The 15,879-nt window shown below is 40.5% G+C and overlaps 1 protein-coding gene across 1 annotated transcript in view; it reads right to left on the bottom strand.

Annotated features, from left to right (window-relative positions):
• The window catches only part of FNDC3B (fibronectin type III domain containing 3B), a 212,461-nt gene that overhangs the window by 49,340 nt on the left and 147,242 nt on the right, over positions 1-15,879 (bottom strand). The window contains exons 12-17 of the mRNA XM_062602994.1: positions 8,253-8,377; positions 5,107-5,281; positions 4,428-4,514; positions 1,329-1,467; positions 706-777; positions 125-243 (exon numbers count right to left, since the gene is read on the bottom strand). Coding sequence (XP_062458978.1) covers positions 125-243; positions 706-777; positions 1,329-1,467; positions 4,428-4,514; positions 5,107-5,281; positions 8,253-8,377 — 717 coding nt within the window. The remainder of the gene's footprint in view (positions 1-124; positions 244-705; positions 778-1,328; positions 1,468-4,427; positions 4,515-5,106; positions 5,282-8,252; positions 8,378-15,879) is intronic.

Here is a 15,879-nt window from a genome sequence, read left to right as displayed (position 1 = left end):
TGTAGGTTTACTGTGCTACAGGAAAAATATTCACCTTATTTTTACAGAAATCTTTTACCAAAAATAGGGGATAAATCTCTGAAAAATATAAACCCAATAGTCCTTACCGTTAAACAATACCTACCTGACTGTGTCCACCAGTGCTAATACAGCATGCCCGGAGTTTATACAAAGTGCCTGGTTTCAAGTGAGTACAGGTATATTCTGTAGCTGATCCACTATATGCCACTTCCCACTGATTTGCTAAAAAAGGAGATACATCCAAGTTTAGAGAAGAATAATGCAACAAGTTCAGAAGTGTCTAGGAAAATCCTTAATGTAGTCATCCACAACTGATGTATTTCAGGGAAGTCATTAAGTGTTCATATTACTATGAATGGTACTCTATCCTAAAAGACATACATATACATAGACACATATACAAGTATTTTTAAAACATATTAAATATATTAAATCCAACAGTAGGTTCATCAATAGAACCTAAAATTCTACCAGTAGAAAAGAAAAAGAGCATACTTAAAAAAAGCCACACCAAAACCTCCCGAAAACCCAACCAAAATTCTCTCACAAAACCTGCACGTACATAACTCAGTTTCAATCATATGTAGAGCATAAGTGCATTAATAAAATATTAGCCCAAAGGGTCAGAACTTCTTTATAGCAGCCATAACAGAATGAAATGGAGGCAACTTGTTTCAACTTTACCTTCTGGACTTCCTTGAGAAATCTCTAGTAGATACTTCAGGATTTCTGAGCCACCGTTATCCTGTGGAGGATCTGAAAAAATAAGGTAATTTGTCAAGATTAGGACTGAAATATAACACTTGATACAGAAGCTTTTTCTGATTCTGCTCCTTCTCCATAAACTCCCCCACAGTAACTACACTAAGGAATTTATATTATAAGTATATAGCAGACATTAGTTTTCAGCATGAGTCAGAATAAGGCAGCTGGATAATAACGCCACAAACATAATTATGGAAAAAGCATTGAAAAAGATGCAGCATAGAGGCTTGTCCATCGATGAAGGAAGCGGCTGGAATGATGCTGCAACGGGACAAGAAATGTAAGGTGAAAAGGTTGAAGATGCACTTGAGTGCCAGTTAGTCAATAACAACAATCTACATTTTTGATTCTGAAATGTAAGAGTTTCCACAAAATTTTTAAAATGTTAAAACAAATTAAGTTGGAAAGCTCTCCAAATAAGTTTATGGATGAGAAGCAGCATGAAAAATCAAAGTTCTAATACATATTTTGTATTTACATAATTTTGTTAGAATTTATTATGACCCAGAAAAGCTCTACTATGACAAACCGAACTGGCTTACCCCACTTCACACTAAAGCCATGAGACGTTACTGGCCCCTTAATAACGGGTCTGGTTGGAGGTCCTGGCCTGTCCGGGCTTGTTGTACAGACCAACACTTCGCTGGGAGAACTCTTTCCTTCCACATTAGAAGCAAACAGCTGAAACAAAACCACCACAAGTTTACCATTGTTTATTGTAACTGTTTTTCTGACAGTTCTGGATAAGACTTGTTTTAGCAATTGCACAAATATCATTAAACTGAAAAGTATATCACATCCCTACACAACAAAGTGTGTAGGATATAATAACAGATGTTAAATTGCCATGTTGTTTCCTTACAAACCACATGGATTTCTTCCTTCCCCCCACTAGCAACAGATCATGACATGTTTAAGACAAGAGCACTGCTATTCTTCCCTTAAAAAAAGAGTCATGTGGCACTTATTTACTCATAAAAGATTAAAATGATAACAACTATGCTATTTTTGTTTTGGTTGTATTTCAAATTGCTATTTAAAACAAATTAATTCACAGTATCAGTAATCATAATTAAAAGCTTAAATAGGATGACATGCAAACAAGAAACACATAATCTACAACCACTGAAATGAGCAGGATGTGCACAAAGAAAACTCTCAGCCAAATCCTTTGTTTCTACTCAAGAGCACCTTCTCCTGACTTCAGGAAAAAGGTTGCTAACCTAAGACATGAGGACCTAGCCAGGAGACTGAGCAGATCAAGATCATACAAGAAACCCCAAATGGTCCTATGTTTTGTGGCTGCTGAGAGCTCTATTAGCTCACACTAGTCTCTGGGACAAAGATCCACTGCCAAGAAGTGAGTAATAAAATACGTATTATAATTGCTAACTGTAAATATAAGCTAGCAGGAACTTTTCCACTTGGGAAGCTCTGTTATTCTCAGGAGCAGTCATTTCTATCCTCTCTCCTAACACAGGCATCTGAGGAAAACTACCTGTAACTTTTAAGGCCAAAAAGTATGCTTGCTTTAAACAAGTCACTAAAGCCGCTATCAACTCCTGTGTATCATCTCTCGGTTCTTCTCTGACTATTCTCCACTTTAAGACATCTTGCCATGAACACCAGATACATGAGCTAGACAAATATCCCAGTAACAGCTCTAGGGAATCAGAGTGAGCTACTAATGTAATGCAATATTTAAACATTTCCCCTATGTATACAGCTGAAGACTGCACTAGCCTGGCAGGAACTGAAAATTCCAATTAAATTGATTGTTCAAGGAGGAACTTGTCAGAGCCACAGCCTCCCCAGCCTAGAGTCCCCCATCCTCTTACATGGAATAAAAATAAAACTTTGTTTCCAGGTCACTGATAAGATTATGAAACAGTATACACAGCACTGCTTTTTGTGGAACCTCACTAGGAACAGCCATTGGTGATTCCCTTCTGTGCTGACACTTCACACATTTCAGAGAATGAAATTACTGCACGTTGTTCTGTTGGTATCATTTGCCCTTCTGTGCCAAAACCTCACCTGGTATTGAACAAATGCCTTTACAACAATGTACTACACTGCCATTGCCACTTCAATTAACCAACCTTTATTTCATCAAAAATTGTAGCAAGGTCTCTTCTCTGTAAGCAAACATTGTCTGGTATGAATTAAATTATCTCCGTAATTCTTTATTATTAAGGGGGTTCTCCAAAGCACTGTATTTTGCCCAGGTTCAAAGACAAGCCAGTAGTCCCCACCACAAGTTTTAAAATACTGCTGTCATCCCAGGGTGTCTGTGTTTGGTTTTGCTGGTGTTGTTTTAGGGATCCTTCCCCAAGTCCTGTAGCTAATTAATGCTGATACGCATGCAACAAGAGAACATCTCCGTGTTGAGTCAGATCAGTGTTGTGCTTGTAGCCACTGACATGAGGTGACAAGTTTGCTCTGGTATCAACTCAGATTTGTAAAATTCACGTTTAATTCAAAAGCAGGGCTGCAGAGAAGCGCTAACTGTCCTTTTCTGTAAGACAGCCACTGAAGCTTTTACAATGCTGAACTTTAAAGGCACCATCTTTGAGCAACACCACAACTTTCCGATTCTTCGGGTAGTTCTTCACACAACTTCACAAGGCCTTCTGTCAAAGAGTATCCAAAGTTGGTTTTAAGGATTTAAATGAGTCTATCAGTAAAGCTGTATTTTTTGCTGCCCCTGAATAGCCTACAGAAGCCAAATGACTGAACTGACACAAACCCATGGCATCCTTCAGTCCCTGCTGTTTACAACAACATGAAGCTGATTCCAGATACGATTTCATGTTGGCATGATGGATATTGGCTTTACAGACAGCTCCTTGTCATCTCTGGAGGGATGCCAGCACTCAGGACAGCACAGCCAAACACCACCTTATGGAGCCATGCACAGCTCCTGGCTTTGCTGAGCTGCTACGGACGGATGGACAGGCTGGCCATGGGGATGAACAGACAGCCACACCACACGCTGTCTGGTAAAAAACACACTGTCTGCTCCTCGATAGCAGCACCCAGCACTTGTGTTGTGCTTGATTGCTTTGGCAGCAGTGAGGCAGATGACTGAATTTTGTGTTTGCAAAAAGACTTCAGAGCATTCTCTCTTGGGAAGGATCACCCATAGAACAGGAGGCACCAACACTTGCTGCTAAAAACCACCTCCAAAACCAGCCACATGTGCTTATGAGATAGAAAAGCTTCAATTTCTGCATGTCAGGGGAGGACAGGCCACTGAGCTGGGGAAGGAAGCTGTGCACAACAATGGAGCTTACAGCGTTTGCTCCATTGCGTAGAAGTGAGATTGGTTTTGTGACCATGGGTCAGGTTTTTGGGGAGCAATGCAGCAAACTACAATCACTTCACATCCCGAGTTGCACTTTTCCAACATCACACCTGACAGTACATGGTATTAAGAACTATGCTTGTTTTAAAGAGACTGAGCAATAAGCATCTCCCCTGTGATAAAACTACAACAGTTTAATCTATTAGGTCACAGTATAAAGTAAATTTGCATTTGATGACTCCAATTTGCAGGTAGTACTAAAGGATCCCTACCATTCCTGGAAAAAACCCAACACAGAAAATACTACACAGTGACAAGAGGAAAAAGATTTTACCCTGAATTTATACTGTGTGCTTCTTCTGAGATTCTTCACAGTACAGGCTTGCTCCTCTCCAGTGTACTTTGGGTGAAACATGCTATTCTAGAAAAAACAAAACCAGACAAATATCCGCAACTAAGGATTCTGAGGAAGTGCTCTCTCTATTATAGTCTGAAGCTATATTATAGCAAAGGGCCTTTACATTTTAGTGCTTATTATTACTATTCTCATCATCATTATTGTTACTTCTAAGACACAAGGCTTAATAATTTTCCTTCTAGAAGGATGTTGCAACGGACCTGAATAATACAATTTTTCTGTAAAATAAGCACAAACCCAACCGTGACAGTTTAACACATGTTACAGAAATAGAAGTGGCAGATGACAGAACACAAGGGCACCACGCAGCAGTGAGAAGGACACAGCAGACTGAGCTGGTTAAGGACAAGGTGCCCAGTACCTTACAGAGTTGGGTAAAGCTTTGTGAAGTGATCATGGATGACAACACGGATTTTTAGCTAAGGATTCATAATTCTGCTGTGGACCAGAATAAATCACACAGCTCTGTCCTGCCAAGTACCCAGTAGTCCTAAAGACCCTCCAAAGCTGCAATCCACAATTTTCTCCATGATCTTGAATTAGTAAGTGAAAACACTAATTCGTGCAGCATACTTCATAGTAACATGGTACTTACACTATCTTCTTCCTGAATCTCCAGGGTGTAGGAAATCACTTCCTCTGGTGTACATCCTTCTACTTTATTCCACTGCAATGCGATCCATGTAACACCAGCTCGGACAAGCCTTGGGGCTGAAGGGGTCTGAGGGATATTACCTGCAGTATAGCACACCACCTCCTGGCTGTACCCACTGCACAGAAACAGAGGAATGTTAAAACACACAAACAAAAGAGAACTAAATAAACAAACCTCAGTGTATTTACAGAAGTATTTCACATTTTCAAAAAATCTAGACAGTGTTAAAAATGTTAAAATATGAGCACCCAGTAAGGAAATGCCAGAACTAATAATAGCAAAAAATGTAGGACTGTGTGTGTCCTCATGGTCATTTTTACAGATTTCATCCCAATAACATTGGAAAAAATAATATTTGTATGCCTAAAAATATTTACTATGAACTGTGAAGTAGAGGAAAATCTCATGTAACAAAGGGGAACTAAACATAGGAAATAAAGTCCCAAGTGTTCAACTTGCAGAAGTGGAACTTGACATACAGCTTCCACCTTTTATAAACTCAGAATACAACTTATGTTTAAGCTACACCTCTGAAAGCAGCCTCCTTCAGCAAATCTGGTCCCACTGTTTCAGACATCCTCCTCCAAGGAAAGCAAGGAAAATTTATCCAGTCATGACCATACACGCTCAGCATCATGTAGGAGCTGTCTGGTGCAGACACAGATGCCTTCCAACCTCCCAGGCTGGCTCTACTCCCTTCCAACTCTCCCTGCCCAAACTTCTTTGCATTTTAAGCTGAGCATAAAGTCCCCCCTTTGCACAGCTCAGGTTGCAATCAGAGAACATCTGCGACAGGGGAGATACACGCTCTTATCTTCTATAGGGGGCCTTCTCTAGGGGGGCTATAGGGATGCTGGGGAGGGACTCTTCATTAGAGACTGTAGTGATAAGACAAGGGGTAACGGGTTAAAACTTAAACAGGGGAAGTTTAGATTGGATATAAGGAGGAAATTCTTTCCTGTTAGGGTGGTGAGGCACTGGAATAGGTTGCCCAGGGAGGTTGTGAATGTTCCATCCCTGGCGGTGTTCAAGACCAGGTTGGACAAGGCCTTGGGTGATATGATTTAGCGTAAGGTGTCCTTGCCCACGGCAGGGGCGTTGGAACTAGATGATCTTAAGGTCCTTTCCAACCCTAATTATTCTATGATTCTATGATTCTAAATCCCAGCACACAATGGCTTAAAACATAATAGGCAGTTGTGTCAAGCAAGTGTAGTAAGAGTTCTCTTAAGACTCCATGCTGAATATATTACATATAATGGAAATTTGAGAACAGAAGTTAAAAATGGACAAATTTTGGCAAATTTTCAGGAGAACAACATCAGAACTCTCAACTGAAGGTAACATTCTTGCAATTTGCAAACCTCTGTTTCCAAAATAAAAACATATTTTGATTGTTAAAGTCGTGGCATGAGTTTAATAAATACAAAACGCCACATCTCCTTTTCCTGAGTCTTCTTTTGCAAAAATAACATATTTGTCGAAATATTCTTACAGCTATAAAATCCACCTATGTTTATATATATATATATATATAAAATTCACCTATTTTATATATATAGTTATAAAACCCACCCACTAACCCCAAAACAAGGCAATAACCATCTTAAATGGTAGGTCCACAAGCATTATTGCCAACCAAACCTGTCTTATGACACAAAGTGCTGGATGACATTATCATGTTATAATTTTGAGCGCTGTCTATAAAAATAAGCCACGTGCTGTTGGTGCTTATCTTTACAGATTAACACAGAGCAGCTCATCATAAATATAGTTCTTAGTTCACTTTCCCCTCCAGTAGCCTCAGGAAAAAAAAAAAAAAAGGAGAGAGAAGAACAAAGAAAGGGAGGGAGGGTTGAATCATGCCCTAAGATATTTAAAAATCTGGAATATGGTAAAGAGATGCTAAAGCGGGGAACTTTGCACAAAAACGGCAGTCCGAGTTACACTGAGCAGATCCAGCTCAAGCCTCTTTCTCTCTATAGATCAAAAATTATTTCAATAAGAAGGGAAGCAATCTTGCAAGAAATTGGCAAAAAGGACTCTCCTGCACACATGAACAGTCCCAGTGCATCTCATAGGGAGAACACAGGAACACAGATGAAGAAACTTTTTAAAGCTACATATTACTAAGAGGCTTGTGTTCTGGAAAAGCAAACAATACAGGAATCTCTCCGAGTAAAATACATTGTTTCTTTTTCTGTCCTTGTGATAATGATTAGATCCTGTTTAGCTACGAAGGACAATAAAGGAGTAAACAAGAGCACTGGATGTTTAGCTTCTTCACAGCTAAACTCTTCCTGGCTTACTTTCCTTCTGTAAGTACAGGAGCGTGCAGCCCCTGCAGCATGACTGATGTCTCTTTGGGCAAACTCTGGTCCTCAGCTGTGTAACTTTTAGCCCAGGGCTCCCCAGAAGCTCCTGGAGGATTGCAGTAAGTCTGAATGCTCATTATCTTCATTCGAGCACATCTCTTCATGTGCAAAGAAAAGCAGAACCTGAAACCCATCTTTCAAGGCCTACGGATGTGCCTGTTCTCTCTCGGTCCTGGCTCTCTCACCCTTCTTTCCCACCCCATCAGCCAGATCTGCCAGTCCTGTGGAAGAAAGAAGGGACTGTACTGCTGAAAAAAGACAGAAGGGTTTTGCTTGAAACCAGAAAAAATAAATACACCAAGATTCCTTTCAAAATCTGTAACTTAACTTCCTCCTGCTTGTTTTTCTTGGTTCACAGAGGTCCCTAGTGGGGATTTTACATAACAGATGTATTCTTTTTGTATTAGGAATAGACCACAAAACACCATTTAACACCTCAAAAGAAGCCTATCTTCTTAGGCTAACCTCATCATGCTGAAGGTACATGGCAATTCCCTGGGAGATAAATGTTACCACCAGGGAAGCTGTGACTTACTCTAAGAGATTAATAATAAAGCAAATGTCAGATATTTAACACAAAACCATAAAGAGAAAAAAACACACCACCCCTCCCCAAATCTCCCCAGAAATTCCTCTTTACTCTGTCATTGATAGTTAAAACTTTTCAATTACCACTTTTTCTGCAGAAAGCATGCACCTTGGGCAACTTACCTAGTACCGACATCATTCTGAGCTGCTAATCGGAAGGTGTAACCCAAAGCAGGACAAAGCTTAGTCAACTTGCAATGCTTCTGGCTTCCAAAGTAGCATTCTCTGAAACCACTGTTCCTCTTTCCCTAGAAAGAGAGAAATCTGTAATCGGATAGCTATGAAACAAAACCACATGGTTCTTACTTTAAAAAGATCTGTTAAATTACATTAGAATTAGATGCTTTCATAAGGCAGTGTACAAAGAAAGCTGTGCAAGCCACTGACAGCACTGATATGCTACCTAAAATAATATGAATCAACACACACAATCTGCTGCCAGATTCCCATCTTCGTGAGACGTACCTACATCTTTTGTCATTCTGCTTGAAACGCTATTTATCCTACTAATTAACAAAAAAGCGTGCAAATTTAAGTTAAAATTAATCTCTGAACCGACCTGGTCACAGGAGCATAGGAAAGCTGCAACCAACATTTCTCGTAAGTGCTACGCTCTGCACCTCAAATCCCACGTAAACTCTCTCTGGTCCTTTGAAAACACTCTATCCCACAAGAGGGCTCTCGCTCCCCACGGTCCAGCCCATGGCCAACCCCAGCTGCTGCCACCGAGAAGGACGTGCCTGGGTTTGAACCCCATGCTCTTCAGGGCAAAATAGATGGAGGGATATTTAAGGTACCAGGTTCTGTAACCATCCCAGTTCTCAGAGCACGTGGCATGGGATGAGTAAAGAGGATTTATTAGAAAGCATGTAACTTTCTTAAGAAACTTGGATGACAGAGCTTTCATTGGAGCTTCACATCAACATGACCCAGAGCGATGAAGATCCCTGACAAACCTAAGATGGGGCAGCAGTGAGAGAAGGTATTGAGACACTTCCCCAGCTCCCAAGTACTTCCTCAGTTACAAACCAGTACAGCTGAGGACATGAACATTCAGAAGTCCTCTACCTCCCCGCCACATTTAAAAGAAACCAAAACCCTTTTCAATCCCACCCAACCCGGTACCCTTGGGGTAAAAACAAAGCTGAGCTTTTTGCAGGACACAGACCACAGGAAAACAAAGAATATTTGGTCTCATCCTGTGCAACACATGGGAAATGGTCAATTTGAAATCCTTTGGGGAAAGGGCATAAACTGCTCAGCTCCACATAAATAATTTCTCCCTGAGCTGAAGCAGTTTAAAGGAGTTTTAATTTCAATACTTGAACACAAAATTAATGCATAATCACATTACAAAGAACCCAAAAGCACACCAGGATAGAAACCTAACAAAGCACACCTGTGAGCTTGAACTGGCGCAGGAGATAGTTATAGCCATCTCTGCAACTTCTGACTTAAGAGCTCTGCTATAGCATTCGCCGGTTTTGGCACCTGTCTACAGGTCTATTTTACTGAGATAAAATAAAAATGAACATCTGCCCATAGACAAAGCTACTTATTTCACCTGGCATACAAAGCTTGAAAGAAGATTTGATGTTTCTATGCCTAAGCAGACTAACAGTAAGATAATTCACACAAATGTCCCTCACTGCAGCCTCACCTGTTGCTGCCTCCTTGGGGTCTGTGTGCCCTCTCACACACCATTCTTCCTCCACACTCAATACATCAACTTTAAATGCCCCAAAATCTCAAAAATGCCTGAGTGGGACATATGTTTTTCACCAGCCCCTGGTCAATTTCCACTTCTTTTCATGCGCATTGCAGCCCATAAGGAAGAAAGACATAAAATACTTGCAGTATGTCTCCAAAATACGTTTATCAAACTAGAAACAATCATGCAGACTTCCATCATGGCACAATTTCAGGACACTGAAGGGTCATTTAGCACACTGGCAGATAGCCATAACTTACTTCTATTTATAAGATGTGATCCTACACTTGTTCTAGAACTTGGTTTTATACAGTCTTCAACTTCATCCACCTGCTCCAGCTGTAACATTACTGTGTGACTCAAGTAAATTATGTGGGGGAATGGTGGAATTGGAAGAGAATGATGAATCTTAAAGTCTTTTGTAAAAGAGAAAACTTTTTCAGATCTAAAATCCTTAAAGTTATATGATAAAATTCCTTTTGGACAAAAATAATAGGTCACCATACTTCCCAGCTCAGCAATAATGTATTTAAAACTTAATTAGTAATCCTATCTTTTAGTAGAATACCCATTCATCAGTGCAGGACTACTAAGCACAGAATTCCCCCCCCCCCCCCCCCCCCCCCCATGCAAACTCTCTTTTATAGGCTTAGGTGCATTAAATAAATTTTTCTCTAAGTCTTTAATGACTTCACTATTTGTAAAGCATTTGAAAACACTTCTTTTTGTTTTCTTAAGAACAGTTGCTTGTTTATTTTGGGGGTTTTTATTCTTTTTGTGTGATTTTTCTCCAAAAGAACAAAGCGACCAAATGCTAAGCATGTAGTTGACAAAGCAATGAACAGAGTCGGCTGGCTAAAAAGGCAAGTCCTGGAAAATCTCTCTCATCTGTAGCACAATGCCTGAAGTGAGAGCAATGGGCCAAGAAAACTCCAATTTGTCAACTGGTGGATTAAAACTTTGCAGAGGTTGCCAAACATTTAACATACGTCCATCTTTATAACAGTACAAGTTCTGATATTGTATATATTTTTCTTCTTGAACTGGCATTGTACCCTCCCCAGACTTGCACAGAGACCAACTGGTATTCAAGTTACTCAGACTGGCTGGTATTTTGGATTCTATTGGCACTAATTGGAGAGGCTGGCCGATATTTCTAATTAACCTGGCATTAATAGCCTGGAAATAGTCTCTCTGCTCCTTCTCTCCCAAGATTTATGAAAGCACTAATGCTGGCATAATTATAGACAGGAGCAACTGGCAGGCTGGTACTGGCTGCCACCCAAGAGTCTTACAGCTTTCCCAGAAGCCTTCCCCTATTCTTTGTACACCCGGCATCCAAGTTTTAATCCCTCAAATAATGTTTTGTAAGTTGCTTAAAATACACTGTATCACTTCCGCAACTATTTCTAATCCACAAATTTCAGAGGAAGCGCACTGTCTGACTTCTTCACTAGCCCCTTCTGCAGCCTGCATTCCCTGTTCTTCGTGAGAGATTCACCCATGAATCACCCACAGTGTGATGATCAGAGCCTGTCCAAGGAAACAAGCACAATTCAGCTCCACAAATCCATTAGAATTTGCACAACAATTCAGTTTTTAAGATTTTGCTTGCTATTTCAGCTATACTTCAAGCTACACAGGGTGCTTATGTTTCTCCTGGAGAAGACAAGGGTTTTGGGATTTTAAATGGGCTTTGTTGATCACATTCCCTGTGGCAGACATAGTAAATAAACATGACGAGGAATGGGTCACTGCAGGTATAGTGGATACAGAAATGGAGCACAGTCCTTCACAGGATCACAGTGCAGAAATCTGAATAGAAGCTGTCAGCATCAGATCTACAACCAGGAGGCAAGATGGCAATATGCTGCAGGCCACGCCAGCCTTAACTTCTGTGTTTGTCTCATATTGGCAATAAAAAGCAGCAGATTGATACTCAATCTGACACAAAGCTGCGGAGCAAACTGTCAACAATTACTATGACACAACCTAGTATCTCTGCAAAGCATTTATTGTGCATGTTCTTACACACATAACTGAATTTTCTCTATATACAAACATTTAGTAGACACGACAGGACCTATGAAACATTCCTAATACACGCACAAAATCCAACTTCATCCAAGACTCTCTTCTTGTATGTCTCACAGGAGCAGCATAGCCACAGAACAGACCTAGAGGGCATGCAGGTGAGCAAACACAAACCAGGCACAAGCGTGGGGCTCCGTGTACTGAATTTTGGTGGACCATCACTGATATGCATGGCCCAATTATAGCTAGTATAACAAAGAACACCTCTGCTAGCCTCAAGCAGTTTAAAACTTGGTGGCATCTCCATTTATCTCTATATAAACTTAATTAACTACCTGTCACCAGATCACTAAATAGTGTGGTAGTCTATCAGTCTCTCTCTTGAGCAAATTAAAATGAGACGCTTAATGGATGAGAATTAAAGCTGCTTTTGAGTTATACACACTGCCTGAGAGGGATGTCCTCTCTGGTTCAGGAACAGTCCTACACTTTCCATAGAGAATGAACAGGATACTCTCACTATCCATAAACAGAAGAGAAACATGTATTTACTACCACTTAATCATGGAATCAGCATTTCACATCTGATTAGTAACAAAGGCCTGATTCTTAAAGCAGTGTTAGTGGCATTTTTCAATGCAGTTACAGTTTACTGATTTTGATGAATGCTGGCAACAGGAGAAAGCATCAACTCATTTACAGCATTGCTTTCTGTTTGGCATATTTTTAACATTATTTTTTCTAATTAGCCTTTTGCTTACCCCGAATAATCAATCCTGGAACAAAGGCATCAAGTGACTAGTTCAGGTTTGTAAAGTTCATAGAAAAGGAGCCAGAAGGTGGAGTTTTCCTTAAATACTAATTCTAACTGATTTTATTGCCAGGCTAATATTGGTAACGCCAGCACCTGAGCTGCAGGCATGTTCAAATCCAACTGAATTTCAAAATACCAGGGGAGAGGGGCTGATCCTATCTCCTTTGAAGTCGATGGAAACTTTCCCAGTGTACATCCAATGTTATCAGGTGACAACTCACTGAACTGATCTTTTACTCTACTATTAAAGAATAAAGATCATCCTCCATAGTTCTTCAGGCATTTGAAACTAAACCAGTTTATTAGCAAGGTATTACAACTGTAAGTCAAAGACTTATGTCAGTACTGAGGAAGAAAGTATTTGTGTTTTCTAACAAACACGTAACACCAGTCATGTTACAAACCATTTAATCTAAATTGGGAGGGGGAAAAAAGGTAGAATAGCAGGAATAGCTTTGTCTATAGACTATCTTCCAGAGCCTGCAGGTCAGGGAAATCCCCAAAACTCAGAACTAAATTGAAGAAGCAGCAGCTGGGTAGGACTGGCACAGTGACATGTTAAGCAAGTATAACCTTCTTTTCATCAAAACAGGTCAGAAGACACCTACTTCCAATGAAGAAACGAAAGCAACTCATTTGTGTTTCATCTAAAGCTAATCTAATGAGGTGAGAGAAGGCATTTAAAGTACATCTAAGAAAAGACAGCTAAACCGCAGAATGGGGATAGTACTGCATCTATTGTCAACAAGATAAAATAATAATTAAAAACCCCCAACAAAACAAAAAAAAACCACACTAAAGGAAATATAATAATAACAACAACAACAACAATAATAATAATACCAATGAAACAAAATCCACCTTTCTCCAGTCTCTAGAGAGACCCTCCAGAGCAGTGGGGAACCCTGCAGTAGATACGTGTGGTAGCACAGGGCTTGCTGAGGAGCTCTGAACCCAGGATCCCAGGCAGACCCCCCTGCGCCCAGCTGGCACTGCAGCACCTCAGCCCTCTGGGACTCCCCAGCTGCAGCCACAAAGAGATGAGATGCTGTCCTCTTGTTACAATTTAGAACCTCACCTAATCCCAGGGCTGTAAAACATGCTGCTTCTGCTGCTGTTTTACAGCAAATTTATTTCTTGCATATATGAGTGATGCCACCTACACTTCTGGCTGCATTTTAGATGCTATGAACTATGCCTTTGCCCTGTAAAAACAGAAGGAATGAGTTGAGATACTGTTGAGCATCATGCTCCAAGATCTCGGAGAGAGACAATCTGTTACACACTGTGCAGGAGCATGAATGGGCTGCTGAAGCCCCTTCCTTGGTGGGAGTGGGTAGCACAGCTTGGGTTCCACGGCTCACTCACACACCATCCTCCCTTAGGAAGGGACTCAACATCTCAAGGCAGACTGTCGTTTTAGGGTGTTTGTCTAACTTCATCATCAGATAGATTTCTTGTTCTCCATTCATGCAAAGTCCTCTCTGATTTTTAGCCACAACTTAATTTCATTTTGATTGCTGATTTCCCCATGTTTATATCTTACTTTGTGCCCTGTAGCTGATGAATGTTGCTCTAGCTGAGACCTGGCAGAGCATTTGCTGTTGCCTGGCAATCGTTCTCCTCCTCCCTATTTACTTCTTGATTTCACCAGGACACAGTGTGGCATTGTAAAACAGTGGTTTTGCTTACGTGGAGTTCACACAACCAAGTGCAAAGGTACAGGGCATTACAAGTGAATTCTCTTTTGTTCTTGGGTGCTCTAACTCTGGGATCTAACCGCACCCTAAGTCAGAGGCACAACTTGCAAGGGCACATGGAAAAGTGGGTACAACAGCTTGCTGAGCTTGCTGTTGCAGGTAGATGAGGCTCCCACAGATGTAGGCACAGCCAGCCTACATCTTCAGACTTTTTCTTTAGTAGGCCTTAATAGCAAGTTTTAATTCAGCAACTCAAAACTGCATTTCTGTCTCATAGCAGAGGAAACAACCTGACAATTACTTTTCAGTCAGGAGTTCTGTCAAATCATTGGAGACATACCAAATTAATTTGTGCAGGGCCATTATTCTTTCATGTTTGCTGGCTAGCTACCCACTGGGATCTCAGATTTCAGGACTGCTACTGATAAAACAAGGTAATTAAACCATACAGACCAAGGGAATCAGGATGCCTTCATTTTTACCACTGGTACATGAGCTAGCCTACTAGCTACTTTTGCCATGTGAAAAACGGTCGTAACAATTATTTCTGAAGATGAAAGTCTACATATATACTCAGTATTAAATGGTTTAAAGGACAAAAGCATTTTAGAGTTGCCTAACGTATATCCAAAATTATGACTAGGGTCCACGTGGACAAAATTAACATCAGAAGTATTAGCACTGTATTAATGGTCTGTTGTGTTGGTGTTTCTTCTGACAAGACCTTCTATTGCTTCCTTTCCCTTTGTAGGCTGGAATCATTTGTTTTTCCACCGCTTCACTGCTTGGTGCTGTTACATTCCCATGGCTCCAAGTTACTGAAAGCCTTGCAAGAGATCACAACAGCACAGTCAAGGTGTCACAGGAGGTGAAATGGGATCACCCTAGCCCCTACTTTTGGAGAAATGTCTTTTTAATCTCCATTCCCTGACCTCACACTCCATTTTTTTTTTCTTCTTCACTGATCTTTCCTCCTTCATTATGCAGAGAGGGACAGCAAGTCACTCTAAAATTACAATTTATTTTAGTTCAGTTCAATAGGTTTCTCATCACGTAGACCTCACTTGCTGCAATACTGAAATATTTGCAGGGTAAGTGGTTCCAAACATCACGTATTTTTTTTCCTTCAAAGATGATACTCCTTGACTCATGCTTTCTGCAGAAATAAGGCTTACACAATGGAAAGGAATTAGGGGATGAAGGGAGGACTTACAACCTGAGCCCACCTCCAGCAAATAGTCCACATCTCTTGTTTATGGCACTCTCCCCAAAAGCAAGCTGCTCACTATGTAAATATTTGGGACAGAGAACTTACTTCCTTTTGTGTCTAGAAGGGGACTAATTGCCACTGTGTAAAGGGCATCATTATTTTGACCCTGAATACATTCCCTGATGAAAGGGCTGCAAGATCACTGCTCTTCTTTGAGGCAAGAACAACAATTTATTCTGATTCAGATATCAGCCAGAAAAAGAAATCATGAATAGAACTCT

This window comes from Pezoporus occidentalis, unplaced genomic scaffold (assembly GCF_034315485.1).
Source record: "Pezoporus occidentalis ecotype Australia unplaced genomic scaffold, CSIRO_AGI_Poc_V1 ctg8, whole genome shotgun sequence".
Taxonomy (NCBI): Eukaryota; Metazoa; Chordata; class Aves; order Psittaciformes; family Psittacidae; genus Pezoporus; species Pezoporus occidentalis.
The sequence above is the reverse complement of the archived record's forward strand: the minus strand, read 5'-3'. Positions and strand labels throughout refer to the sequence as shown.